At 35.0% G+C, this 24,537-nt stretch overlaps 6 protein-coding genes across 14 annotated transcripts; 3 read left to right on the top strand and 3 right to left on the bottom strand.

Moving 5' to 3' along the window:
* Positions 1-100: 100 nt before the first annotated feature.
* On the bottom strand, positions 101-3,948 carry LOC114542510 (zinc finger protein 271-like). Of its 2 annotated transcripts, none has more exons than XM_028562032.1 (3): positions 2,205-3,948; positions 1,614-2,093; positions 101-1,490 (listed from the first exon to the last, which is right to left on the bottom strand). In XM_028562032.1, exons 1-3 carry the CDS (start codon positions 3,884-3,886, stop codon positions 299-301), a joined length of 3,354 nt encoding a protein of 1,117 aa, XP_028417833.1. In that variant the 5' UTR covers positions 3,887-3,948; the 3' UTR covers positions 101-298. The 2 variants fall into 2 exon arrangements, with proteins under 2 accessions (XP_028417833.1, XP_028417834.1); XM_028562033.1 differs by having other exon boundaries at positions 1,959-2,093.
* A 32-nt stretch (positions 3,949-3,980) lies between these two features.
* On the top strand, positions 3,981-8,212 carry LOC114542511 (UTP--glucose-1-phosphate uridylyltransferase-like). The gene is made up of 14 exons (XM_028562034.1): positions 3,981-4,465; positions 4,626-4,748; positions 5,005-5,112; positions 5,276-5,464; positions 5,586-5,788; positions 5,865-5,998; positions 6,213-6,298; positions 6,380-6,448; positions 6,569-6,600; positions 6,809-6,905; positions 7,014-7,092; positions 7,178-7,347; positions 7,431-7,535; positions 7,628-8,212. The coding sequence occupies exons 1-14, from the start codon at positions 4,463-4,465 to the stop codon at positions 7,733-7,735; spliced, it is 1,506 nt and encodes a 501-aa protein (XP_028417835.1). The 5' UTR covers positions 3,981-4,462; the 3' UTR covers positions 7,736-8,212.
* A 139-nt stretch (positions 8,213-8,351) lies between these two features.
* On the top strand, positions 8,352-24,272 carry LOC114542514 (kanadaptin-like). 2 transcript variants are annotated; one of them, XM_028562037.1, is made up of 15 exons: positions 8,352-8,897; positions 8,990-9,146; positions 9,372-9,482; positions 9,651-9,720; positions 9,802-9,944; positions 10,035-10,121; positions 10,214-10,287; positions 10,379-10,445; positions 10,514-10,629; positions 10,767-10,831; positions 10,958-11,028; positions 11,265-11,533; positions 11,856-11,925; positions 12,011-12,098; positions 24,186-24,272. In XM_028562037.1, exons 1-14 carry the CDS (start codon positions 8,352-8,354, stop codon positions 12,058-12,060), a joined length of 1,896 nt encoding a protein of 631 aa, XP_028417838.1. In that variant the 3' UTR covers positions 12,061-12,098; positions 24,186-24,272. The 2 variants fall into 2 exon arrangements, with proteins under 2 accessions (XP_028417838.1, XP_028417837.1); XM_028562036.1 differs by having other exon boundaries at positions 11,265-11,599.
* LOC114542517 (UBX domain-containing protein 1-like) lies at positions 12,135-22,078 on the bottom strand. Of its 7 annotated transcripts, none has more exons than XM_028562044.1 (21): positions 21,680-22,078; positions 21,216-21,270; positions 20,975-21,040; positions 20,341-20,511; positions 19,809-20,034; positions 18,614-19,701; positions 17,454-17,531; positions 16,750-16,970; positions 15,998-16,229; positions 14,966-15,924; positions 14,808-14,861; positions 14,470-14,558; positions 14,178-14,271; positions 14,055-14,091; positions 13,753-13,847; positions 13,615-13,669; positions 13,432-13,496; positions 13,285-13,356; positions 13,105-13,156; positions 12,929-13,030; positions 12,135-12,749 (listed from the first exon to the last, which is right to left on the bottom strand). In XM_028562044.1, the coding sequence occupies exons 10-21, from the start codon at positions 15,013-15,015 to the stop codon at positions 12,528-12,530; spliced, it is 987 nt and encodes a 328-aa protein (XP_028417845.1). In that variant the 5' UTR covers positions 15,016-15,924; positions 15,998-16,229; positions 16,750-16,970; positions 17,454-17,531; positions 18,614-19,701; positions 19,809-20,034; positions 20,341-20,511; positions 20,975-21,040; positions 21,216-21,270; positions 21,680-22,078; the 3' UTR covers positions 12,135-12,527. The 7 variants fall into 7 exon arrangements, with proteins under 7 accessions (XP_028417845.1, XP_028417844.1, XP_028417842.1 ...); XM_028562043.1 differs by having other exon boundaries at positions 21,216-21,258; XM_028562041.1 differs by having other exon boundaries at positions 21,216-22,078.
* Positions 22,104-24,051, bottom strand: LOC114542515 (U4/U6 small nuclear ribonucleoprotein Prp31-like). Its single transcript, XM_028562038.1, is given in 4 exon segments — positions 22,104-22,379; positions 22,468-22,896; positions 22,967-23,313; positions 23,316-24,051. Coding segments are annotated over 4 exon segments (1,458 nt in total). The 5' UTR covers positions 23,782-24,051; the 3' UTR covers positions 22,104-22,163.
* On the top strand, positions 24,208-24,537 carry LOC114542532 (small nuclear ribonucleoprotein Sm D2-like). The gene has a single exon (XM_028562055.1). It carries the CDS (start codon positions 24,208-24,210, stop codon positions 24,535-24,537), a length of 330 nt encoding a protein of 109 aa, XP_028417856.1.

Below are 24,537 nucleotides of genomic sequence, written 5' to 3'. Positions count from 1 at the left end.
CCAGTGAAATAAAGACAAAACATCGATAATTTTTTTTAAAGTATATATTTTAAACAAACGACAATACAAGATGATTAATTATGTAGTTATCAAACAATACAATTCACATATTCATATTAGTTATTACAACCAACTTTGGCGAAACCAGTGTTACTGATGACAATGTTACATCACTATATTTTAATTTTATATTCGCAACCATCTATTTTCAAACATCATTGTGTAGAAGTTCCGAACCAATCTGTGATCTTTTGTTGGCGAACTCTTTTACCATAAACAAAGTCTGTGCCATCATCATTCATGAGACAGTATCATTCGGTGTACTAGAATTACCTTTTGCATTCCTAATAATCCGCGCTCTAATATCTCTGCCATCTTCTTCAGAAATCGTTTCATTTTCTGATTCTGATGTATTAAGAAGTCCATGAACTTTCACGTCATGAAGCCAAAATCTTCTCTTGCTTTTGAAACCTTCTTTACATTCAGGACAATAATAGATATGATTATCTTTGAGTACGTTTTTATTTTTATGAGTTTTATCATGGTGGTGTTTTAGTCCATTTTTGCTGGCGTATCCTTTGTCACAAACAGGACATACGAACGGTTTCCCTTCCAAGATCTTAAGAATTGTTTCATTTGAATTTGTTTCGTTATTTCTCTGACTAGTCGCACTTATCTCGTCTTCCATATCGTTTGTCTTGTTCCTTAAATCATTTCTCAAATCGAGAATTCCATTTTCATGTTGTATTTTACGATCATTGCGTCGCACTTGGCTACAGTCTTCATCTTGGCCACCTGCGTTATTTTCTCTTTCTTTACTCGCTTCTTTCCTGCTTTTCTCATTGCTATTGTTTATCTGTGTGTCATGATTTTCTGTCGTTACCATCTCCCTCACTTCATGTCCACCTTTGTTTCCTGTCGCCCCTCTCACCTTTTTCTTAGGTCTCCCTCTTCCTCTCTTTATTGTAAGGCCCGTTCCACTGCCCTGACGCCCAGCACTTGCTTCTACCCCACCATCAACTATCATTACATCATCTTTACTTTGCTCTACCGTCTCTCCTCCACCGTTCTCATCCGCACCTTCCCCCACCCCTCCTTCCAGCACACTAACATTATGTACATTGTCTTCCTGGACTTCCTCCACTACCACTTCAAGTCCTCCACTTTCCACAGGATGCATTTTCGCGTGCTTCTTTGCCTCGCGTGTAGTATGAAATCTCTCACCACAAATGTTACAACAATGTTTTGGATTCACATGTACAACATTAATATGTGACTTCAAACTCTTTTTCCGTGCAAATCCTCTTGGACAAATATGACACTTGAATGGTTTCCCATCTGAAACCTCATGAATTAAGATGTGCTCTTTGAGTTCTGAGCATGAGCTGAAGTAGTGGTTACATGTTTCACATTTAAAACGCTTTTCAGGTACATGGGTTTGTTCATGACGTTGTCGATTATTGCATTGCTTAAATGCTTTATCACAGTACCTGTGAAGAGAAAATAGTAGATTCAGTATTTTACTCCAATATTAGGATATTTTAATTGTCATAGACCATTGTTAAGAATCCACAAATACCTAACCTTATGAAAAATATAACCTTATTAATAACCTGCATTTAAAAGGTTTTTCACCAGTGTGAGTACGAACATGTTTTACAAGATCCTCAGCTCTACGAAATGCTTTCTCACAAGTACTGCATTTGAATGGTCGTTTATCAGAATGGATAAATTTGTGTCTGGTTAACAGCCTTTGATTTCTGAACACTTTACCACAATTTTCACATTCTTTAGGCTCTGTATCACTATGGATATCCATGTGACGCTTTAAGTTGGCTTTTGAAGCAAATTTGTTTCCACATATCGAACAAACAAACTCATTCCCAGGACCACTACAGGTCCGGGAATGTATCTCTAATTCTGCCTCAACAATAAATGTTTTTCTACAAACTTTACACCTGAAATATTTTGGGTTGATATGAACACGGTCTGCATGTCTTTTAAGATCTTGTCCTCGGCGGAATGATTGTGAGCATTGATCGCAGGAATATGGCCTTGAAGTTTTGTCATCCTTGTTATCATCTTTTGGACAGCTGTGAAAATATATAATTGAGTATGTTACTTAAATGCTATAAAGTATTGTATGCCCTTCTCCAGTGGTTTAAGCTTTTAGACTATGTTATAAATTCCAAAATATAAATTACTTGATTTCAAGAGTATTTCCAGCCGAGTTGACCAAATGAGGCATGGTTGAAATAACGTTCTGTTGTTCTGCAGAACCACATGTTTCTTCTTGTGACTCAATTGAATTATTTTGTTCTCGGCTATGAAGTTTGTGCTCAGCTGTTTTGTTAACAATGTTTTCTTGTTCATTTTTTTTCATACTTGTTTCACAATTAATTGAGTCCTGTGATCCAACAGTGCACAATGCTGCACAATTGATATGCTTCTTCATGTGTTCTTTCAGGCTGGATGGAATTTTAAATGACTTTTGGCAGATAGTACAAGTATGCCTTATCCCCAGGTGAATTCTTTGGATATGATTTCGGAGGGAGAATGCTTTCACAAAACTTTTGTCACATTCTGTGCATTTAAAAGGCTTTCCATCAGGAGCATCATGAACACTCATGTGTTTCTTTACCTCATATTTTGTATAGAATGCTTTGTGGCACATAGAACAGGTGAAAGGCTTCACATCTTTGTGAACAAGTTCATGGCGATATTTGTTTGACAGCTGAGTGAATGTCTTGTCACACAAAGAACACTGGTATGGATGCTCTCCACTGTGAACTCTCAAATGTACTTTTAGATTGTCATTACTTGTGAATGTTTTTTTGCAAACTTCACATTCATAGGGACGCTCATTTTGGTGGACAGACTTGACATGATGGTCCAACCTGTATTTAAAGTTATATGCCTTATCACATTGGGAGCAAGAGAACTTCTTTTTCTGCCTATGTGATATCAAATGACGTTTTAGGATGTGTTTCATTGCAAATTTTTTCTCACATATAAAACATTCAAAGTCATTTGCATTAGTATGATATTTTGTGTGGACAGTCAGATCCTTATTTGTCCGAAATGTCTTATCACAGATGTCACATTTAAATGGTTTTACATCTGAGTGTGTTTCTATGTGAAGCTTGAGGTCTCGTGGACGTAGAAATGACTTTCCACATTTGTCACATGTATATTCTCTTATTGCTGAATGAGATTTCTCGTGGTGAGCTAAATCACGTTTCTCTTTATATGTCTTGTTGCAAACACCACATTTAAATGGCCGCTCACTTCTGTGCGACTTAAAATGCTGCGTCAATCTGGATTTATCAACAAAGATTTTATCACAAACACCACATTTGTTTACTTTTGGGTCATCAGCATGGCTCTGCAAATGTGTTTTTAAATCAACTGCAGCAGCAAAGGTTTGTGTGCATATTTTACAGAAAAAAATATTTCCATATGAGTGATTGGTCTTAACATGTCTGACCATGCCATTCTTAGATTTATATATTTTTCCACATTCAAGACATGGATAAATATTGCCCTCTTTTGTGTCTTGAGAGTTGTCCATCTCATGGTTACTTTCCTCTGAACTTTCTTCCTGAATATCAACACTAGCTATTGTTTCAAGATTTTCAGTCTGATGAACCACTATATGTTCGCTCCAAGCTTGCTCATTTTCAAACGATTGCCCGCATGTATCGCATTGGATAATAATGTTTTCGTTGCCAAGTAAAGATATTTCTTCCATTTTCCACAATTTTCTTCGAGAAGAAATATTACTGTAACAGCATAACACGTGATAACGAATAATAAGAATTCGAATGTGAATTGTTCTGTGAGAAATTGTTTCAAAAATTGTCAGTAAAAAATGCGCATGCGTCATGGCCTTGGGACATGCGGAAGAACTTCATGTAAGTGAAGAAAAAATGACTAGGCAAACAGAATTATAGAATTATAGAACCTCACGGAGGGGAGGCGGGCTCTTATGTATATAACCATTCGTAAACGCCCTTGGACCCTGCCTTGCACCCTGCCTTGCACCATCAGGGCTGTAGGGATAACTCAGTGGTGATAACTATTGAATGTAAGGCATGGGAAATTCACCCCCCTTCGATCACCAAATCACGTAAAGTCATTATTGTCTGATCAAGTGACAGCAGGTGTTCAAGCAGTCGTGGGAATTTTTCAGTTTTAAAAAATATTTTTTATTAGAACGCGCCGATGCTAGTTACCATCGTTTAAAATTCAGTCTCGTATGTGTCTCGTGATGTGACAAACTTGCGAATAAGTGAGAGCATTCAGAGCAACGTCTTTTTGGTGTATGGGATTTTCCCGTAGTTTGACCTTTCTCCGCAGGTCGGTTGGTGGTTGGTTGTTCTGCAGAGAATCGCCACGTTGATTTTTTGTTGTAATTTGGTAATTTGAGCATTTTGGCATTTGATTTGAAACCATTCAATCAATGGTAAGTTCATACAGTCTATGTTTTTACAAGAGTGTTTACAAGAAAGCAAAAGTAATACTATCTTGTAATTCTAGTCTGCAAGAAACCTATTTATCTGTGCACCATAATTTGAGTTCACATTATTAAAAAATAAACAATTAATTTCAAAAAATTATCTCAGGATCGCCAAGACAGCTTGCGTTCATCCGAAGCCTTTAAGGATATGGCGAGGAGAGACGCTGAAGAATTGATGGCGGAAGAGTTGGAAAAATTATTAGCAACAGCTCCCAATGAGATTAGAGAAGTATGTTGCTAAAATCTACTATGCTACATATTCATTGTAGTTATTGCTATATTCTTACAAATTCAATTGACATTTTTTAGTATACTAAATTGAAATTGAAATCTAGAGACCATAAAAATGACCTATTGTTTCTAAAAGGTCTTTTATCCCCATTATGTAAATATTTTATTTAAATCTGTCCTATTGTGTAAACATTTTTGGCAAAGAAATAATTAAAAAGAAAATTATGCCATAATAAATGAATTTACTCTTATAGAAAACAAAGGCAGAATTCAATCAGTTCCAAGAATTATTTTCAAGATTTCTAAAAGAAGCTGGGAATGCAGTGGACTGGAGCAGAATTAAACCACCGCCTGAAGCCAGAGTAAGAATTAATTTCTTTGTTTATCAAAACACTGACTCAATTATATCCATTGACAACTTAGATGTATCAAGTTATATTAATTAATATATATATATATATAAAATTCAGAATCCTCCACAAATCAAGTCTATAAATTAAATATTAATTTTATTAACATTTGTAGATACAACCTTATGCAAGTTTGTCTTCCGAATTTGATAACAGATCAAATGTGAAGGCATTGTTGGATAAATTAGTTGTGATAAAGCTGAACGGGGGACTTGGAACAAGTATGGGATGTGTTGGTGCAAAAAGTCTGATCCCAGTTCGCAATGAATTGACATTTCTTGATTTGACTGTTCACTTGATACAGGTAAGGTGGCACATATGGCAATCAAGATGCATTCTGTTACCAGAAGATCTCTCTGTCCTTAAATTTTCCACCTGAATAATATTTAAGTTAGTTGATAACTTTTTTCTGAATATCATTTCAGAATTTAAACAGAAAGTATGGATGTAATGTACCATTGGTGTTGATGAATTCATTCAACACTCATGAGGAGACAATGAAATTGATAAAGAAATATGAAGTTTTCAATGTTACCATACATTGTTTCAATCAAAGTTGTCATCCAAGGATAAATAAAGAATCATTACAACCTGTTGCAACTACCATGGTCAATGGGAAAGGGGAATGGTAAGGCTTCTGTCATGATACATAATAGTACAGTAAATGTGCTTTTTTACTACCAACTTAAAAAAACCTTTTTAAGGTGGTACCCTCCAGGACATGGTGATACATATCAGTCATTTTACAATTCTGGTTTACTTGATCAGTTTTTGTCTCAAGGAAAAGAAGTTGTTTTTATCTCAAACATTGATAATCTTGGAGCAACTGTTGATATTCGTATCCTTTCCCTGTGACATTAAAATGGAATTTAATAGTGTAAAAAATTAACCCAGGCTATAAAAATTTGTTCCATTCATTTGAACAAGGGTTTTCAAATTATAGGCATAAGAATCTAGTCTAATAGTAACAGGTTAAGTATTTTTAGGTTCTAAACTTGGTTATGGTATTTTTGATTTCTAATTCCAATTTGAACTCCTTGACATGCATTTAGCTATATTGAATTTTATACTTAATCCTCCAAATGGAACAGTTGAGTTTATCATGGAAGTGACAGATAAGACAAGGGCTGATGTTAAGGTGGCTGTGTTATCCCTGGTTGTTGTTTTTGAAATAAACTAGCTGTGCCAGATTACAGTATCAATTGACCTTCTTTTTTAGGGTGGAACCCTCATTGAATATGAAGAAAAACTTCGATTGCTGGAGATAGCCCAAGTTCCAAAACATCATGTATGCTGTTGGATAATTGTTAATTCATTAATTTTTGTTTTACAAATATCACCAATATTTTGCCATTTTTGTGATGTTAATTTGAATGCAACCCATATCACACATTTTTTTTCCATTTAGGTAGATGAGTTTAAATCAGTTACAAAGTTCAGGTGGGGTGATGTTTCATATGTATGCAACTGCACAATATTTTCATGACAATGTAGTGTTTAGGAGCAGATGAAACAATCGTAGACAACAAAAATCCATCATTACTGTGTTCCAAAACTATGTATTTTTAATCTATATGAATAATAAACTTCATCTTAGGTTATGTATGTAGTTTCACTATTATTCTAAAGTTTTTGTCTCATATTTCAGAATATTTAATACAAACAATCTCTGGGTAAGATTAAGTGCAATAAAGCGATTACTTGATGCAAAGAAAATGCACATGGAGATCATTGTAAATAATAAGGTGAGTTTTGTAAATGAAATGTTGCATAAAAACTTATTAAAGTTTTATTTGATTTTTGTCCGACTTGTGTACTAAAACCATGTTAAAAATAGGAAATTTCAATCCTAGAATCTTGAAAATGGTTACAATGTAATACAATTAGAGACAGCAGTTGGTGCGGCCATTAAGAATTTTGAAGGAGCACTTGGTAAGGTCTAATGCAATATGAAGCACATATTTCATTTAGTGTTTTCAGCAATGTTCTATAGCTGTCAATATTCTCAAATTAAAAGGTATCAATGTTCCACGTAGCAGATTTCTTCCAGTGAAGAAAACATCAGATCTTTTGTTAGTCAAGTCCAATCTGTACACAACAAATGATGCTGGTTCTCTAATGATGAATCCTAGAAGACAGTTTGCAACAACACCTTTAATACAGCTTAGTGGGCCATACTTTTGGAAGGTGACTTCAAAGTGTTTTTGTGGACCACTCTATTGCTAATTCATTTGACAAGTGATTTAGTCAAGACCTGTATTTTGTTTTAGGTGCACAGTTTTCTTGAGAGATTTCAAACCATACCTGATATCCTGGAACTTGACCATCTCACTGTGTCAGGTGATGTCACATTTGGTAAAGGGGTCATTTTGAAGGTTAGTTACATTAGCAAATTCAGAAAGTTTCAAACATCTTCCTAATAATATGCGGTAATTCATATTACATGTTTTGTCCAAATTTGTTTTAGGGTACAGTGATCATCATAGCTAATCATGGAGATAGAATAGATATTCCTGCTGGAGCTCTTCTTGAGAATAAAATAGTGTCTGGAAATCTGAGAATTTTAGATCATTAACTATAGGGTTTGGGATGATTCTAATTTCTAAAGCATTCTGAATCCGACCTTAATTCTTAAAACACAATTGATTTTTGTGTTCCTCTATCTTAAACACACTGCAAGCTCCATTCCAAAGTCTTCATGGCAATATTTCAAAAGCATTTTAAAACTGTTTAGTATGTAATCTAATATATATCAATGTAGTTATTTTTTTAAGCATATATTTACTAACAATCTGGCAAATTATAGTGAACAGGATTGATCATCGGGTGTAAACAAATTGTTCCAGTATATAGTCACAGAGATATATATATATCATGACTCCTAACTAGTTTAACATGACTAATGAAACTAGGACTAATGAAACTAGGACTAATAAAACTAGGACTATTATGAGACTTGAAAATTCTGAAATCAATATTTCCAAACTATCCAGACAGTAACTGTGTAATTAGTGTGCTGTGCGACGACTTCCGTTTTGTTGTCTCGTCCAGTCAAGAGATATCATTGTTTTTCACTTTTTCGACAGAAGTGTTCACTTTTGTTTATTTTTATTTATTTTTATTTACTTTTGTTTACTATTTACTCGCTCTAAGCCTCAGACTCCACTGCTCTACACTCCGTCAAACTCAAGATGGCGGAAAATCAGGAAAATGTTGATTTAACGAAGTCAGAAACTTGTAAAAAAGTTAGCGAGCCAGAAGTTGTTAACCCTGTAGACAATGATGCATTTAAAATTCCTAGTGTTATTCAAAAGGACACCAAGCCAAACGAACCAGTTGTGGTAGAGAAAAAGGAGAATATTCCTGAACTTAAATATAAAGCACCGTGGTGGAGTGCTATTCCCCCAAAAGACGAAAATTACAACTTAGAAGTATTAAAAAACGGCTGTATTGTTTCGACTATAAACTTAAATGACAAAGCTTATCATGTTTTTGGACGGTTACCATTATGTGATGTTGTCTTAGAGCATCCATCTATATCAAGATACCATGCATTGGTTCAATACAGAGGAAACACAGATGGGGATCCCTCTTTAAGTGGATTTTACCTCTACGACCTTGGTAGTACTCATGGAACAGTTGTTAACAAGAGTAAAATAAAACAATGTACTTATTATCGACTAAAAGTGGGATATGTTATTAAGTTTGGTGGAAGTTCCAGACTATTTGTCGTCCAGGTTTGTACTTTGCAACAGTAAAGTCTATAGTGTCATATATAGAAGCTCAATTAGACAATATGATATATAAATATACTAACTATCACATGAAGGGACCCAGAGATGATGATGAAGAGGTAAATTTACAGCCATCAAAAATAGCAGAGAATAAAGCAAAAGTGGGTCAAATATTTACAGATGAAGAATATGACAGTTTGAAAAAAGTTGCAAGTGACAGTGAAAAAAGTGAAGGCATTGATTGGGGATTTGGTAATTATGTTTAATTTATCTGTTGACCTTCCTGGACAATTATAATATGTAGTTGTGCTATTAGGTGGCCACATGAAGTCTTGTAATTCATGGTAATACTCTTCAGAAATAGTTTGGACTTTTATGATTGGCCACAATTAAGAAAATTAAGGCTCTTAAGCTCAATAATGTAATTATTAGTAAAAGATTTATTTAATATCTTTGTTTATTGTACTTCACCTTCAGGTGAAGATGCTGAAGAAGAGCAAATTGACTCGGAGAAATTTCAAGAGTTGTATTCAGGTGTCGAGTTTAAAGATCCGAAAAAGACACTAAGAGGATATTATGAGAGAGAAGGTAAAGACGCAGACTAAATTAAGGGAGAAATTCTAATTCAGTCTGTGAGTAAACAAGTTAGAAGTTGAAAAGAAAATCAACTATGAATGCATGGACCAATATTGTTTTTTTTTAAATCTTCCTTTAAAATTATATTTCAACTTGCTTGTATTTCATTTTTTATAAAAGGTCTTGAACTGGACTACCAGGTTGATGAAACAGGACCAGGTCATGCACGTGTTTATCATTGTAGAGTAAGGTAATTTCAACATTCATGATTTTTAAGATTTTTATTGCAGTATTTGCAAATGTGTTATTGTTATTTATATTTACTCTTAAGGTTACCTGTGGATGGTCCTAATGGATCTGCTGTCTTTGCTGAAGCTTCTGTGACAGGTCGAAAAAAAGATGCAGTAAAGGAATGTGCAAATGAAGCATGCAAGATGCTGGATGCTTATGGATTGTTGAGACAATCATCACATGGTAATTAAGCCAAATATGACATAATGACCGGCATCATGTGCTAGCTGTTCTCGTGTTATTTGATTTCAGTATTTTCATTCTTTGTTGCAGAAAGCCGGAAGAAAAGGGAGAGAAATTTAGAAGAGGATGATTTCTATGAAAGTGATGAAGACAATTTTCTTGACAGAACTGGAACAAGTAAATCTTTATTTCATTCTGGTTGCTCTTATGATCTGGGTCTAATAGCTAACAGCTTTAATAGCTACTGATATATTTAACTTTAAATTTAGTTGAGCAAAAAAGATTAAAGAGAATGCGCAAGGCAGGGAAAGACAAGTCAGAAGTTGAGACCTATGACTCCTTGGTAAGTTATAAATGTATATGTACATTCAATTTCTTGTTCTTTCATTCTTTTTACACAATATCTTAGATATATATTTTCTTAATTTTTCCAGTTGTGCAAACTTGAAAAAGTTCAAAAAGAAGTAAAGACATTTGTTGAAAGAATACAGAATGCAGAAGGTGTGTTTACATGAGGATAGTGAAGATGTGAAGCAAAATGCCTGTTAAATGCCTGTTCTTGCTTACAGCTTTAGATGAAGCAAACAATAGTGATAGTTTGGATGATTTCATGGACACTATGTCTCAAAGAATGGACCGACAGACTAAAATCAAGTTGAAGAGAAAGATAGTAGAATTAAAGAAGGTAATAATGACAGCTTGTGTCCAACAATGACATTGAAGTAAAGTTTGAAATTACACTTTCTCATTTTAACCTTGACTTTACCATGCATTTAGTTCTTCACTTCTGCTTGATTGTCTGTCAACTCACTTGTATTTTAGGATGAAGAGAGACTAAACAAACTTCTTACTCTGGCAAAACCAACAGATCTTTCTTCACTGCAAAGGTGAGCTTTCGTTTACCTCAACAAGTTTTACATGTGGTTTTACAAATTGTGTAGATTTTCATTGTTTTCCCTTTGAAATGCTATCTGGCTGGCTTTCTAATAATAATTGTATCCACTTTTTAACAGCTCAGCACAACCTTCACCCATTGTGTCTAATGTTAGTCCTCCCACAAAAACACCAGGAAATAAAGTACCAGGTTAGACTGATAAAATTTTAAACCTAGCTATCTTCATTTGATGCAATTCTTGATTTTGTTCTATGACTATGTTTTGCACTGCACATGATTGAATATGCATCATGATTCATGTTGCAAGTTTTGCAACAGCGTTATAATGTATGTTGTTGTTCATGTACGGTATTGTGTTGTACCGTCCTGTATGAAACATTTTTGGGGGCAATGCAGTGAATATGTTTTGTACATCAACTATTTAGATTATGCAATGAAAGAAATCGCAGAGCCTAAGAACTCCGAAAAACACGAGCTCACATTAAGACAGGAAAATTCAAGTACTGACAACCATAGTTTAGATGCAAACATTTCCGCTGAAAAGACCGTTCTAAAATCAAAATCATCCAGTGGTTTTGCGGTGCCTACGACTACAGTAAGACCTGCTAAAGCAAGGACAAAAGTCACCACGCAAAGAAAAGACGGAGAAGAAAATCAGAAATCAAAGTCGACGTTGATTCACTCGGAATGCGAGGTTAAAATTGAACAAGACTCTAGTAAAGATAGAAAAAGAATTGATATACCTAAAAATACCTCAACGGTGATTGTTTTTGTATTTTTTATGATTAAATCTATGGTTTAATATAAAGAGACCCTACTTGATAAAAAGAAAGCTCGCTAGTCAATATCGACTATCACCTTGTAATAACGAAATCTCGTCACGACTTTCCCTCAACAAGTCCCTTGATTTGCCGTGTTGGGTGGTTTTAATTCTGAACTATTCCTGGCTATTATGAACACTGGTTCCGTTAGTTATATACTAGTTTTGTGATGTTTTCACTCTTGGTTTTTAAAAGGTGAATCGTTATTCTGTGGCAACTGAAGACGCGAGTGATCCATACTTCACGAGCTGGACACCACCTGAAGGTCGGTTCAACTCCGCAAGATGCATATTTTCTCAACATACTTTAATTTATAGATGAAATCAACAGCCCATCTACTTTAATTATAGATCAAGTTGGTGATGGTAAGACGAAATTGAATGAAAAATATGGCTACTGAATCTCTTCAAAAACCCTTCCAGCTGGAATGTGAAACCGGTATGACATTCACTATGTACCTTTACTCATATTTAAAAAATCATCTTCCCCTCTTGTACATACTGTACTAAGATGGTTAGATTCATAGGTGAGGTAAAGTCTGTTCTCTCTAGTTATTCATTTAGAAGCATAGTGAACTGATTCACGTTTGTTCACTACTTACAGACTTTACACTACTAGCTTTAGCCTCATCATGGCCAAAAATGCAATTTTTTCCATCTGGAAAAAAGTCCATTTTTGGATTAGGGTGCTCAATATGGTGGCTTTCTCAAACATGAAATATGACTTGCGACTTGCAAGGGAGATAAGATATGATAAGAAAACTTCTGAAGTAGAAGTCTTAAGTAGTGTTATACAGAACTACACACTAAGGAGCCTTGACATATTATCACAATAATTTCACATAACACAAAGTAAAGTACTTCTTGCTCATTGTCTTTGTAAAATTAACACCGCCGATGGAACTAAGTTGCATTCCTTTAAAGACTTGTTCATATCCATTTCATTAAAAGTCTTCTTTGGAAACATAGTTGATAAAGTAAATGGCAAAGAACCATCTGTTCTGTTAGACTCCACAAAAGACACAATACTTGATAGCAGGTCTGTTGGCTTGAATGTCCCTGTGATTGCTGTACCATTTGTTAGGCGGAACTGCAGGAAAATATTGCATAAACATGAAAATCTTTATCACGATTGGTTTTACCAAGGGGTCTGTCAGGTGAAATGAGATTATTGGGCTTCATATTATACAATAAAAAGGAAATTCGAGGGTATCAGATCAAGATAAATATTAAGCTATGTGTAGTAGTGAAAAAATAGATAACAGAAACCTGCAGCCTGCATGTAGTGTATTCTTTGGTGGCAGATTGTTGATCCCCTGGCTGTACTGATGATGTAGTTACATGACTTGTGGGTTTACCAGTTGAAGGAGACTGAAATATGAATGAATAAGTTATCTAAAGCAAGTGTTTGTTGACTGAAATCATGCACCTATGGAGTTTGTCACCTGTGAAGCTTTCTCAGCACGATCCTGAGCAATCTGTTGTTTCAGTTTTTGTCTAGTAAAACATGTTATAAAATGTCATAATAAAAAAAATCCAAATATTATTACAGTTATCTCTTTCAGAAATATAAATTGTTAATAAATTTCTCAATTTTTTAAAGGCAATAACATAAAGGTAAATACCTCAGTTTCTTCTCCTCCAACTTTTCACGTCTTCTCTGTTCTGCAATCTTTTGAGCTTCTTGCATCTCAAATCTAATTTCAAACGAGAATGGATGGAATTACATATTTTTAAAAGATAAAATCACTGGTACATGTCTAATTTTTTACTTTTGCTTGAAGTTTGTCATTTCTTTGCCAGTTTTTCGCCTGATTTTCTCGCGTTCAACATTCTCCTAGAAATAAGTTTGATGCTGTTTCTTTCAAATCAACTATAATCATCAATTCCATTGAGCTATTTTGTTCCCTATTTAACTGGATCTAACTTTTGAATGCACCAAAACATTGCAGGACCTGTTTCTCTTTCTCTTGTCGTTCTTGACGTTTTTCAACAATCTTTTCCTGTAACCTAATCAAAACCAAAATGGCATTTGGTGAATTAATTTATTTAGTACATTACATAAAATATATTAATGTTCCTATCATACATACTTTACTAACTGGGCCTTTTTCTCTTCCTCAGTCAATGGTCTTATTTCTTCTGTTGATTCAGCAAAATTCTGATGACCAGTTCGAGCAGCATGCATCTAAAGTAATGATCAAAACACACCTTTGCAACATGTTACTATGGCAATATATATCAGCATTCAAGTCTATACATAGTATTACACCAGCAGTTTTCCATTTTGCTTAAAAGAAATTAAGGAAGAAATTTTTGGGTTTTTTGCCAGCTAATATTAATGTGATAAATATGACATACCTAAAATCATGAATTTCATGTGAAATATTTATACCTGCACTTGGGCTTCAGTTTTTAACAACTTTCCACACCTAATAATAAAGTTACGATTCAGAGCTAAGAAATTATACCTGCAATAATTGTTAAGTATTGTAAATTATGAAAAAGATCGACTTACTCTTCACATTTTAAGGACTGGGCTTGAGCTGAAGCAGATTGTTCATTAGTTAGTTCCACTGCACCACCATTTGTTTCTTGTTCATGATTTTCATCTGTTTTCAAAATTATATTTAATAATTACAGATTATATTTGCCCATCATGAATGTTATGTCTTTAGGGATTGTCATTGCATTGGGATACAGAACATGATTTGCCTCTGCAAATAGCTTAGAGCTGTGCAGCTTGCTACTTCAGCCTCAAAACCTATGACTATTTGTGCCTTGTTCCTATGGTGTGTTGATAAATATACCAGGAGTTTTAGTTTCGGCTCCAAGTGTATGTCCTTGGTCAGGTTTCAGTGGTTCATCAATATCTGAATCATCAGCATGTGCAAATAACCTAGAAAGTTTGTTTAACTTTAGAAAAAATAAACTGGGATTATGGGAGTTTAATTTGCCTGGATCTTGCTCACATATATGACATATGTAATGTTATGATTGTTCATTATAATTACTCCTGCACCATGTCACTTACTGACCACTATGACATGTCACTATTACCCCTTGTGGTCCACACTCCACAGGAGAGTGACAGTGCATGTGCCAGCAAATGAAAAAGATAAAAGCAAATTTTGAATATATTTCCTACCAGTCCATAGCAGATTGCACACCCTGATGCCTTGTAACAGCCAAAGCTTTCTCACTAAAATATACATGTTTAAAAATCATCATTTTATATTAATGGCAGATTTAATATGAAAAGAAAATTAAGAAATATCGTGTTTTTAACAAATATTAACAACTTACGCTCTGTTCTTGGGAAATCCCATTTCCATAAGGGTATCAAGGTCTGACATATTGGAAGTACAAATTTTACAGTAACTTTCGACTATTCTTTAATGATAAATTATAAAATATTTCACATTTCGTATTCAATGATTTGTTTAAAATTTGCATATCAATATTTAACCGGAAAGAAACTTTCCCCCCCCCTGGGAAAATTGCTCGCAAAAATGGAGGATAACTAGGTTAATTAGGTGTGTCCAGTGTCCATAGGTTTTATGGAAAACTACGTCCCCTAGATTAGGAAGAATTGGTTAAAAATCAGTCTGTTGTACCAGAGTCGGCAATTTTTTTGACGAATTTGGGACTGTGTTTGAATTTATTCAGTTCAGGTGTTCACACAGCAAGATCCATCAGCGTGATTAGTATACTTTGTTACAGAGATAATTTATCACTGCAGATAATTTTGTTATTTACTTCTTCAAAACTATTTACAATTGTTACGTTTCTGCTATAAAATATGCACGCTACACCCCGTTGCTGCTGAATATGAGCTGATATCTGTTTGAAACCAGAAGAGTGCTCTATACAAAAATACATTTAGATTGACAACTCATATGGGAGTCAAACATCTGGTGGCAATCCTAATTCCGCTTTGCAGTCAGTGAAATTTCTTCTTTTTCCAACTCCATTGCTGCATTCTGGGATTCACTAGCCTCGTTTCCATTATTCCTGGCCCAATATAAGCCTTCAGCGGACGTTATTATTACAGATTCATATGGAGTTTATTTAATAAAGTACTGAACCATGGCAACGTGTTTTATAGCTCGTCACTTGTTTTCAGCAAGACCTTCTTTGCCACCCTCAATCATGACGTCAGCAAGTATGCTATAAATAGCAAACCAAGCAGCTTCAACGTCGGATGTGAATATTTCACCACCAATTTCTTTTTTCAGTGTCCAGAGTAAGGCGGAGCCAACAGCCTATTCGTTAAAATAAATAAAGAGTGTTGATTCTCCTTGCCCCCTGAACAGCATTTGTTCATAGTATACCCACCTGAAAGTGTTCTGGTTTCACATTATATTTAATAAAATGTCTCTTGCCCAAATTTTTCAGTTTTGGAATGAGTTCTGGCAGATTTCCAAGTCGACGAATGGCGAAATCAATCATTGACATGAGCATTTTCGCTTGACGTTTCAAACCTGGATCATCGCATGTCATCTCAGTGTTGTTCTTGTTTGATGTAAATGAAAACAAACTTTTCAACTCTGGATTTTCACTAAACAATCTAAATGTACATTGTTGACTTAGTCTTTGCACTTCCTCTCTCAAAATGAACACGCTGTCATATTGGAACACGCTCTCATCATAAACAGTCGCATTCTTTCGCCATTAAATCAATGACCCACAACAATGACATCGCTGATGAGTTTTTAACTGGTTTATTCCTGTCGTATTACAAAGTGTTTGACAATCGGAGAAGAAAATGGATCAATGATAATTTGGATTATGTGGAATGATTATAAATGTTAAGTCTCGGGCACACGAGAACTTTTGCCTGCACTAATAATTTTGGGCGACTGCAGCTAAAATTATCGCACCGTGACAGAAACTGGTTCGCGAAGTAGAATCATCTGAGAAACTATCATAATATCAGCGAAACTTGTCAAGGAAACAGCAGGTCGTTACTTTAGCTGGTCGAAGCTGCGGGAAATGCCGTTGAAATTCTGCAAGTTAAGTTGTCGGACAACCAGGAGACCATGCATAGTCTTGGAGTCGTTCAATGGTAAATGGTGAAATAATCTTACCTCTCATAGAAGACAATTCCATTACCAACCATATCTTTCTTCACCAAGGCCCACGTTCTGACAACTTTTTCAACCTGTTGAGACAACGAGTTCTCGTCTGCTTTTTCCTCAGATATTTCAGTTGGTAAACCGTCTAGTCTGGGGACACTAGATTGCTGTTTACACGCCATTGAGATGATGAAGTAACGTGCTGTAGTTGCCCGCCTAATACGAGTAATGCCCTAAACAACCAAAAAATTTTTAACCATAATGGGTATGGACTAAGAAATATTCCTTTTACAACTTCCTTATTTTCGTTAGAAGAAGTTTTACCTCAGGGTAGATCTTGTATATACTCATTCGTCAACACATTACTAATAACGGTGTTTATTTGAAACGTTTCTTTGTTTAAATATATTAACATCGTATACATCCAGTATATTGTATATATCCAGGCATTATCACCATAGCTTACCATCACAACGAATATGTGCATGCGTTACCACTTCGCGTATAAACTATATTCGAATGAAAAACACAGGTATCTCGGATTTTTTAGAACAGATATATCACCGCGAGCCTCAAAAACAGTCTTTTTTTAAATGATGATATATGGTGATGCAAGAAATGACTAAAAAGGTTTATCTCTGACATCTGACGTTCTCTGACTTATAATTTCCATTAAATTATCGATCGCTTGCTAATGATGATAAAACAATAATTACCTTATAATATCAATACACAATCCACTTTGTATTAAGATAAAATTTCCTTCTTCGCATGCAGCATTGACATTGTTATGACTGAGAATTTTAGAAATAAATTCATTAAAGGTGTCGACAGAAAACCATAGAAACCATTTATAATTTATATATACTTAACTAACCACCGCGCGCGTCTGTTGGGATGCATGGTCAAGTCATGCAGTTCTTATTTATTGTACGAGTGAAACAATTCTTCAAACAATTTCGCGCAAAAGGAACCGATTGTTCATAACATGAAAGATGTGTCGGATATAGGCGCTTGCTATCGATCAGGGGAGGTACCTTATAAATCAGCTGTATACTGCATGAGATATATACTTCCAAGTATAACCTGCATGTTTTTCATTATACCATAACGAAATTATATCGAAGAGTCTCTGCTCCAAATAAAGTAAGACAAGTTTAAAACAAGACAATAACACCCCGCGGTTCAGTTTTAATTCGTATATATATTTGTGGAATGTGAGATTTTGTTAAAGCTATACAAGATACTGTGCCAGAATGTTCGAGAGCCAAGAATAATACCAGACAATTATCACCAAGCATGTAGCGTGTCTCAAAAAGAGGGAGTATACCTCTCATTTTATTCTGAACATATACCTTTATCTCCCACTTTTTTGTTCGTCCCTAGCTGCATGTATGGGGTATTTAATTACAATTCCAACAAAACTTCCAAACGAGGTGTATTACCATTCGCTTCGACTGTTCAGTACTCGTTCAGTACTATCCATTACAACATCAAACCTCAAATGTTGTGTTTACTTTTGTATCTGTAACTTTAAAGATATAAACTGCAAAATCTAATTTATGTTTTTTAGAAAGTTCGTTTTGTCTATTAATTGTCATATAAATATAATGATGCATGCATGTATAGCTATAACACTTCTAAGATATAAGAACGCTGCAAAACCAATTTGATATAGAATCTGAAGCCGTACTTCACAATTTCAAACAACAGTAAAACTGACAACACATGCAGTCGAGAAACTGGAACTAAAAACTCAACAACTGAACGACATGTTCACAATTCGAGATGAGTTACCTAACATTTTTCTGTCAAATTGCGTCATTCCAATGTTTTTTTTAATATTTTCAAAAGAGTAAATTAGATAAAGACTTACACGCTCGTCTCTGAAAATCCAAAACTAAACTTTCATTTCTGTCGCTGAATTCTTTGGATTTTCAACACTTCAATTTACAAAACTTTATTAAACGCCTGACCTCTTTTTTACGTCTGCATAATATCAACATTGCCATTGGCGCGATAATCCTATTAATTTCATTGTAACTGAACATGCATGTATAAGAACGTTCATACCGCAATGATCGCAATTCATACTAATACAACTGTAGTCTATGTATTGTAATCATGCATATGTTAAAACAATTTCTCTTCGGCATTTTGTTCAGTTGTCAAATTTGAGAAAAACGTAATTTCATTATTGTATAAATTGCTTGATATTGTAAACTGAATTTGGTGAAAATTAAATTAGGACCGGAAAATGAAATTATAATTCTTGAAAGAATGCCGCGGAATAACAAAACAACACGGGGTGATTTTTTAAGCAGATGATGCAAAAATGCTGCAAATGCACCAAGTTTGATCATTTTTAACCAAGTGTTCCTGCGTCTTATCTATAAACTACATACTATAGAGTATATAGATAGTAGCTATTACCCAGCGAGTTGATAAAACGCTTTAAAAACAAAATATTTTTATATGAATCAGTTCTGCATTGCAGATGTTTCAGTTCACAACCCTCTCATTACTATCATCAGAATTATGATTTATCACATAAAAATAACTGATATACGTGTGGTCTATGCGTGTGGACTGACAGGACTGTGATGCATCGAACTTTGCTGCATGGTATATACTGTACAATTTGAATACGATAAAAAAATCACATATGCATGATAATTGTGATTAATATTTGGAATTTTTGCAATACTCGTTTAATATTACCAAACAGAGTAACCGGGCATGTGAATAATCGCTTGATTAGATGAAAGGATGTGATATAAGTAGTTTGATACAGTAATATGATCAGTTTACACTAATCGATCCACCGTCCATCACAGTCTTTCCTCCTTCAATCATGACGTCAGCAAGCATTGTGTATATAACAGTCCACGCTCTCTCAACTTCCGTTGTAAATAATTCTCCCAAACCAACTTTTAATGTCCAAAGTAAGCACTCGCCAACAGGCTGAAAAATGTTATCAAACCATAAGCCACGGAGAGAATTAGCTGACATTATCGTCGTTGAACTGACGAAACTCTATAACTTAATAATTCTGTCAATTAACCTGGTACCTTGAAGTGCTCGGGTTTAACTTCGTAATCAAGGAAATGTCTTGCACCAAGAACTTTCAATTTTGGAGTGAGTTCTGGAAGATTACCCAGCTCACTAACAGCATAGTCAATCATTGACATAAGTAAATAAGCTTGATTTTTTAACCCTGAGCTATCGTCCATCTGGCTTCTTACTTCAGAGGAAAATGAAAACAAACTTATGACCTCTGGATGGGTAGTGAAAAGTCTAAAAGTGAATGAGAAAGTTTAACAACGCGTGCTCTTGTCAGCTACCTCTGTAGCTCGGTGGCAAGAGCATTGCACCAGCATCGCAAAAGCGTAGGTTTGATTCTTGCCGGTGGACCGTCAACTTATCCCGGCTTGAATTTGAAGTGTGTACAATTCCACTCGAAATTATGAGTATATAGTTATCTATAACCCAGACTATATTGTAAACAGAGAACCTCACTCAACCGATATACTCGTCTTTTTTTATAATTCACCCCACTCACCACACTCTCGCGCTCTAAAAGAAATATTTCTTTAGCTGTACCTTCTGTAAAAAACCTTGCCATGTTTAAGAGGATCTTTGTTCACTAACTCCCATGTTTGTACCACAGTTTCCACAATTTTCTGTATATCATCTTGTTTTTTATCAACCACCACCTTTTCGAAGATATTCTTCGCCATTACATTTGCTTCCTCGGTACTTGCCATTACAGATCTGAATAAACAAATAGTTTTTACTGGATGTTTCTTATGAACACATGTAAACGCCGAGACATACCAAATATTTCACGCTGCATCAATCGTGCATTAAATGATAGTCATATTGCTTCACAGTTACAATGATTCATGAATGCACTTAAAACATGTCATTCAGTCATTGGAGGTTCAGTCAGTTCTGAAGATGAATACCTGAACCGGAATTACAGTTCAGTCACCACTGATAAGTATTAGTGGTGATACAATATATACATATACCTGAATCACCACTTTTTTAATTACTGGTATTCTACACTACACTGTACACACCAGTAAATATTGTAATAAGAATACTGGTTATGTGTATAGAATGATAAATCCTGAATAAATGACCGTAGATAGAGATGGTATGGAAGATAAAGACTACACACACAATACCACAAATGAAACGGCGCAAATTGTAATAATAAAAAGCGAGTTACCTTGAGCTGATTTTCGTCAATTGACTTACAACTTTGAATCACGCAACTTTCAATAGTAATACCAGACTAAGGCGATTAAAATAAACTTTAAGTCTTATTTGGTCGGACTCGGTGGGGGGACCACTCCAATAACTGAAGTTCGTATGTCCAACCAGGTAAAGCGTATAATTAGATACGTATGGTAGTTGATAATAATTGCGACATTTGAATAAAAGAAACAGTGAACACACCCGAATCATACCTTAAACCGTCTTTGGTCTCGTAAATGACAGATTAAAGCATTCCTAGATAAGTCTCTGATAAGAATTTTATTCTAATATCACACCAGCATTTATCGTAAAATGTATAATCGATGTTGAATAAGCGCTGTCTACTTTTAAATGTTCTAACGCAGTAAAGAAATATGATTGAAATGGTAGGAATGTCTCTCACTATACGTGCTCCTTTGTCAATGTCATGGTCTAATGTAATATTACAATGATATCGTTACTTAAGACTGCTTTTTATAAAATGATTAGGTCGCAAAAGTATCAGATGTGCTCATGGGGGATTTCATTATCCATATTAGCTCTTTGTGTTCTTGTGTTCACTAATAATTGTTTGCAATAGCAGTGAATACCTTAGCATGCATTATGGTTACGATACTTAATGAAACCGCATTCATGAGCGTTTCATGAGAAAACATAGTATACAATAATTACTTACCAATTTAAAGATCTTTTGCCTTTGAGATGGAGTATACAATCCAATGATTAGGTTTAAAAGAAAAACACAAGGAGCATCATCAATATTCACTGTAAATTATTAGACATATTAGAGTTCGTTCATGGGCGACAATCTTAGATGATTACCTGACCTATTAATTTATGTGGGTCACAAGTATAATCATTTTATCAATTCATCTTTGCTGACAATCAAAAAATTACTTATTAAAATCATGTTTATTTCAATATAAAATAACATAGGTATTACTGTAGGTTTCAACTAGAAAAAATAGGAATAAAAGGGTAAATAAATGTATTTCTTTTACAGTTTATATCACATCTGTCCTCGGTAAAGTTTAGTTAACAATATGTCTGCCTGAAAATACCCAGTCCTCTTCAACATACTGTACATATGGATATTATAACTTAATAATTGTTGCTTATAATCAGTTCCTCTGGTCTTGTGGAACAATTTTTATAATCCGCTATTTACCATCAGTTTTCTTCTTAGCATGCAGGAATCCAGATGTGCTTGAAAAATACCTAGCATTGGCATCAGCTACTCGTTTCTCAGCTGCATGAGGGTTGACAATTTCAAGACCCTGGAGGGGAGTGAATGCAACGCTTGATGCCGTGCCGGATGTTTGACCACGGACAGTTGATTTGCCGCCATATGTAGCTTGACCTTGTTGAAGGTTTCGCTGAAAAAAAATTATTGCAGTACAGTTTCAGAGTCATGGTTAAAAATTAACTTTTGATAGTTGCATTAGTAACTATTTGATAAATTACCTGCAATCTCTTAGACACAGAAACTTGTGTTTTCTTATCCACTGCAGCGGCTCGTACTTTACCAGAACCTTTTGCTTGAGTACCAACTGAGAAACCAATATCAGTTTGAAACATATCTTCCTCAATCTTGCCAAACTGAACACGATTGGCTTGTCGACGTAACTCTGTTACTGCCGACTTCTCTTTCATTTTCCTTACACGTCGTCCACCACGCTTTTTCTTCGGTGCCTCATCAGGTCTTGGCAGAGGCTTGGCTTCTTTCAAAGGGGGTGGTTCCTGCCATTTTTCGAACTTTTGTTCAATATCTTCAAACAATCCTCGACCCATACTTCCATCAACACTTTCATGAAAACTGTCAACTCGAGCAGCCAATGTGCATTTTGCTGCTACCAAGCGAGCACCTTTCTTTCGGAAATCTGGTGGTAAACTCTAAGGGTTGACAAATGAAAATTAAAAAAATGAAATTTTAGCACATTTGTTAAAACTCTCTGTTATATACCTGTACTAAATCACAATGGTAGATGTGGCCTGTGTGAGGTAGGATAGCTGCACTTGAGAAACCAGTCAATGTTTTCTTTTGTGCACCTAACAACATGACATTACATGCTGGCATTTTTGACAATCCAGTTAAACCTCCAGCACTTCCCATTAGTTTTGCTGCAGCTGTTGCTCCAACGATCCAGGAAGTATTTGGGGCAATGAATGACATCTGTGACTCAACATATTCAAAGATCTTTGCTTTAGCATCAACAAGATCTAGCGCCATTTGACAAGCTTCCATAACACGTTCCAGCTCATCATGTTCTAAATGTTCACCTTGGGTTGTTGATGCTGTTACACTAACAACATCTTTGTTGCAGGAGGTAAAATTTCAGTAAGGTCCACATTTGCAACCTCTAGCTCGTTATCCAGTAATTGTACAGTTTTAATATAATCTAGTGCACTGGGAACAAGAGATTCAAGCTCAGGAAATCGTTTTGCATATTGGTCTCTGGTGTATTTATGTATAACACCAATTTCATTATCAATTTCCACTGTGAGATTATTTGCTTCTACGATAAGTTGGTATTCAGGATCAGTTTCAATAGGACCAAACATTTGGCCTCTTGGTTTCTGTGAATACTCCTTAATTCTTTCAAGTACATCAACAAGCTGTTTCCCATCTCTTAGTTTTGCAATGTGTTTCACTGATTTCATATCCAAAGTATCATTTGTCTCCATTGCTTCTTCAATGGTGTCATTGTCAATAATGTCATTATTTGCATCTTCACCAATTTCCTCCAAGTCTGCTAGTAATTCATCAGCTAAAGACATGATTTTTTATGTAATCTTTACTGCAATTTTTTATGTTGAATACCAGTTATTTTACTTTTAACAATCAAACCATAAACGTAGGGTAATACTGTGCTAGTACGCATGTGCGAAACACTCACATAATTCACTGAAATAACACCAAGTACTGAGAACGCTATTGATCGGCGTGTGTATTACGGATTCAAATTTTGGAATTCGAACTTCGAAGCTGGAACGAACGTCGTGCAACGTCTAAAAAACAAGAAAAATTGTCATTTTAAATCTTTCTTATTCCTTACAATCAGTCATGACTTCGCTGTAAGTAGCTTAAAAGACGAAAATTCAATCCTTCCTGTAACATAAAAAGGCAGTATTTTTTGTTATGAAGGAGATGGTGATCAATTGTTTATTATTTTTTTATCAAGAGCTTCTAAGCCCAAGTCAGATATGACACCTGAAGAGCTTGCTCAACGAGAACAAGAGGAGTTTGCCACTGGTCCACTGTCTATTCTTACACAATCCGTAAAGGATAATGCCCAAATTTTAATCAATTGTCGGAATAATAGGAAGCTACTTGCACGCGTGAAAGCTTTTGATCGACATTGTAACATGGTTTTGGAAAATGTCAAAGAAGTTTGGACAGAAACGCCAAAAGCAGGCAAAGGAAAGAAAAAAGGAAAGCCCGTTAATAAAGATAGATATATTGCAAAAATGTTTTTACGAGGCGACTCGGTGATTCTTGTTTTAAGAAACCCGCGAGCTAGCACTGGCAAGTGA

Source organism: Dendronephthya gigantea, unplaced genomic scaffold, assembly GCF_004324835.1.
Source record: "Dendronephthya gigantea isolate DGI-Jeju-01 unplaced genomic scaffold, DenGig_1.0 000359F, whole genome shotgun sequence".
In the NCBI taxonomy this organism is placed as follows: Eukaryota; Metazoa; Cnidaria; class Anthozoa; order Malacalcyonacea; family Nephtheidae; genus Dendronephthya; species Dendronephthya gigantea.
This window is presented reverse-complemented; position numbering and strand designations above follow the sequence as displayed.

Coding starts and splice junctions, on each gene's coding strand:
- LOC114542510 (XM_028562032.1), bottom strand. CDS start 3,886: ATGACGCATGCGCATTTTTTACTGACAATTTTTGAAACAATTTCTCAC. Junction 2,094..2,204: donor GGAAATACTCTTGAAATCAA/GTAATTTATATT, acceptor ATATTTTCACAG/CTGTCCAAAAGATGATAACA. Junction 1,491..1,613: donor GAAAAACCTTTTAAATGCAG/GTTATTAATAAG, acceptor TTCTCTTCACAG/GTACTGTGATAAAGCATTTA.
- LOC114542511 (XM_028562034.1), top strand. Junction 4,749..5,004: donor CTCCCAATGAGATTAGAGAA/GTATGTTGCTAA, acceptor TTACTCTTATAG/AAAACAAAGGCAGAATTCAA. Junction 6,906..7,013: donor AGATCATTGTAAATAATAAG/GTGAGTTTTGTA, acceptor TTTCAATCCTAG/AATCTTGAAAATGGTTACAA.
- LOC114542514 (XM_028562036.1), top strand. CDS start 8,352: ATGGCGGAAAATCAGGAAAATGTTGATTTAACGAAGTCAGAAACTTGT. Junction 9,483..9,650: donor AGGATATTATGAGAGAGAAG/GTAAAGACGCAG, acceptor TTTTTATAAAAG/GTCTTGAACTGGACTACCAG. Junction 10,122..10,213: donor TCTTGACAGAACTGGAACAA/GTAAATCTTTAT, acceptor CTTTAAATTTAG/TTGAGCAAAAAAGATTAAAG.
- LOC114542517 (XM_028562039.1), bottom strand. CDS start 15,015: ATGTCAGACCTTGATACCCTTATGGAAATGGGATTTCCCAAGAACAGA. Junction 14,862..14,965: donor GGATTTCCCAAGAACAGAGC/GTAAGTTGTTAA, acceptor TGTATATTTTAG/TGAGAAAGCTTTGGCTGTTA. Junction 14,559..14,807: donor GTGCAATCTGCTATGGACTG/GTAGGAAATATA, acceptor CAAACTTTCTAG/GTTATTTGCACATGCTGATG.
- LOC114542532 (XM_028562055.1), top strand. CDS start 24,208: ATGACACCTGAAGAGCTTGCTCAACGAGAACAAGAGGAGTTTGCCACT.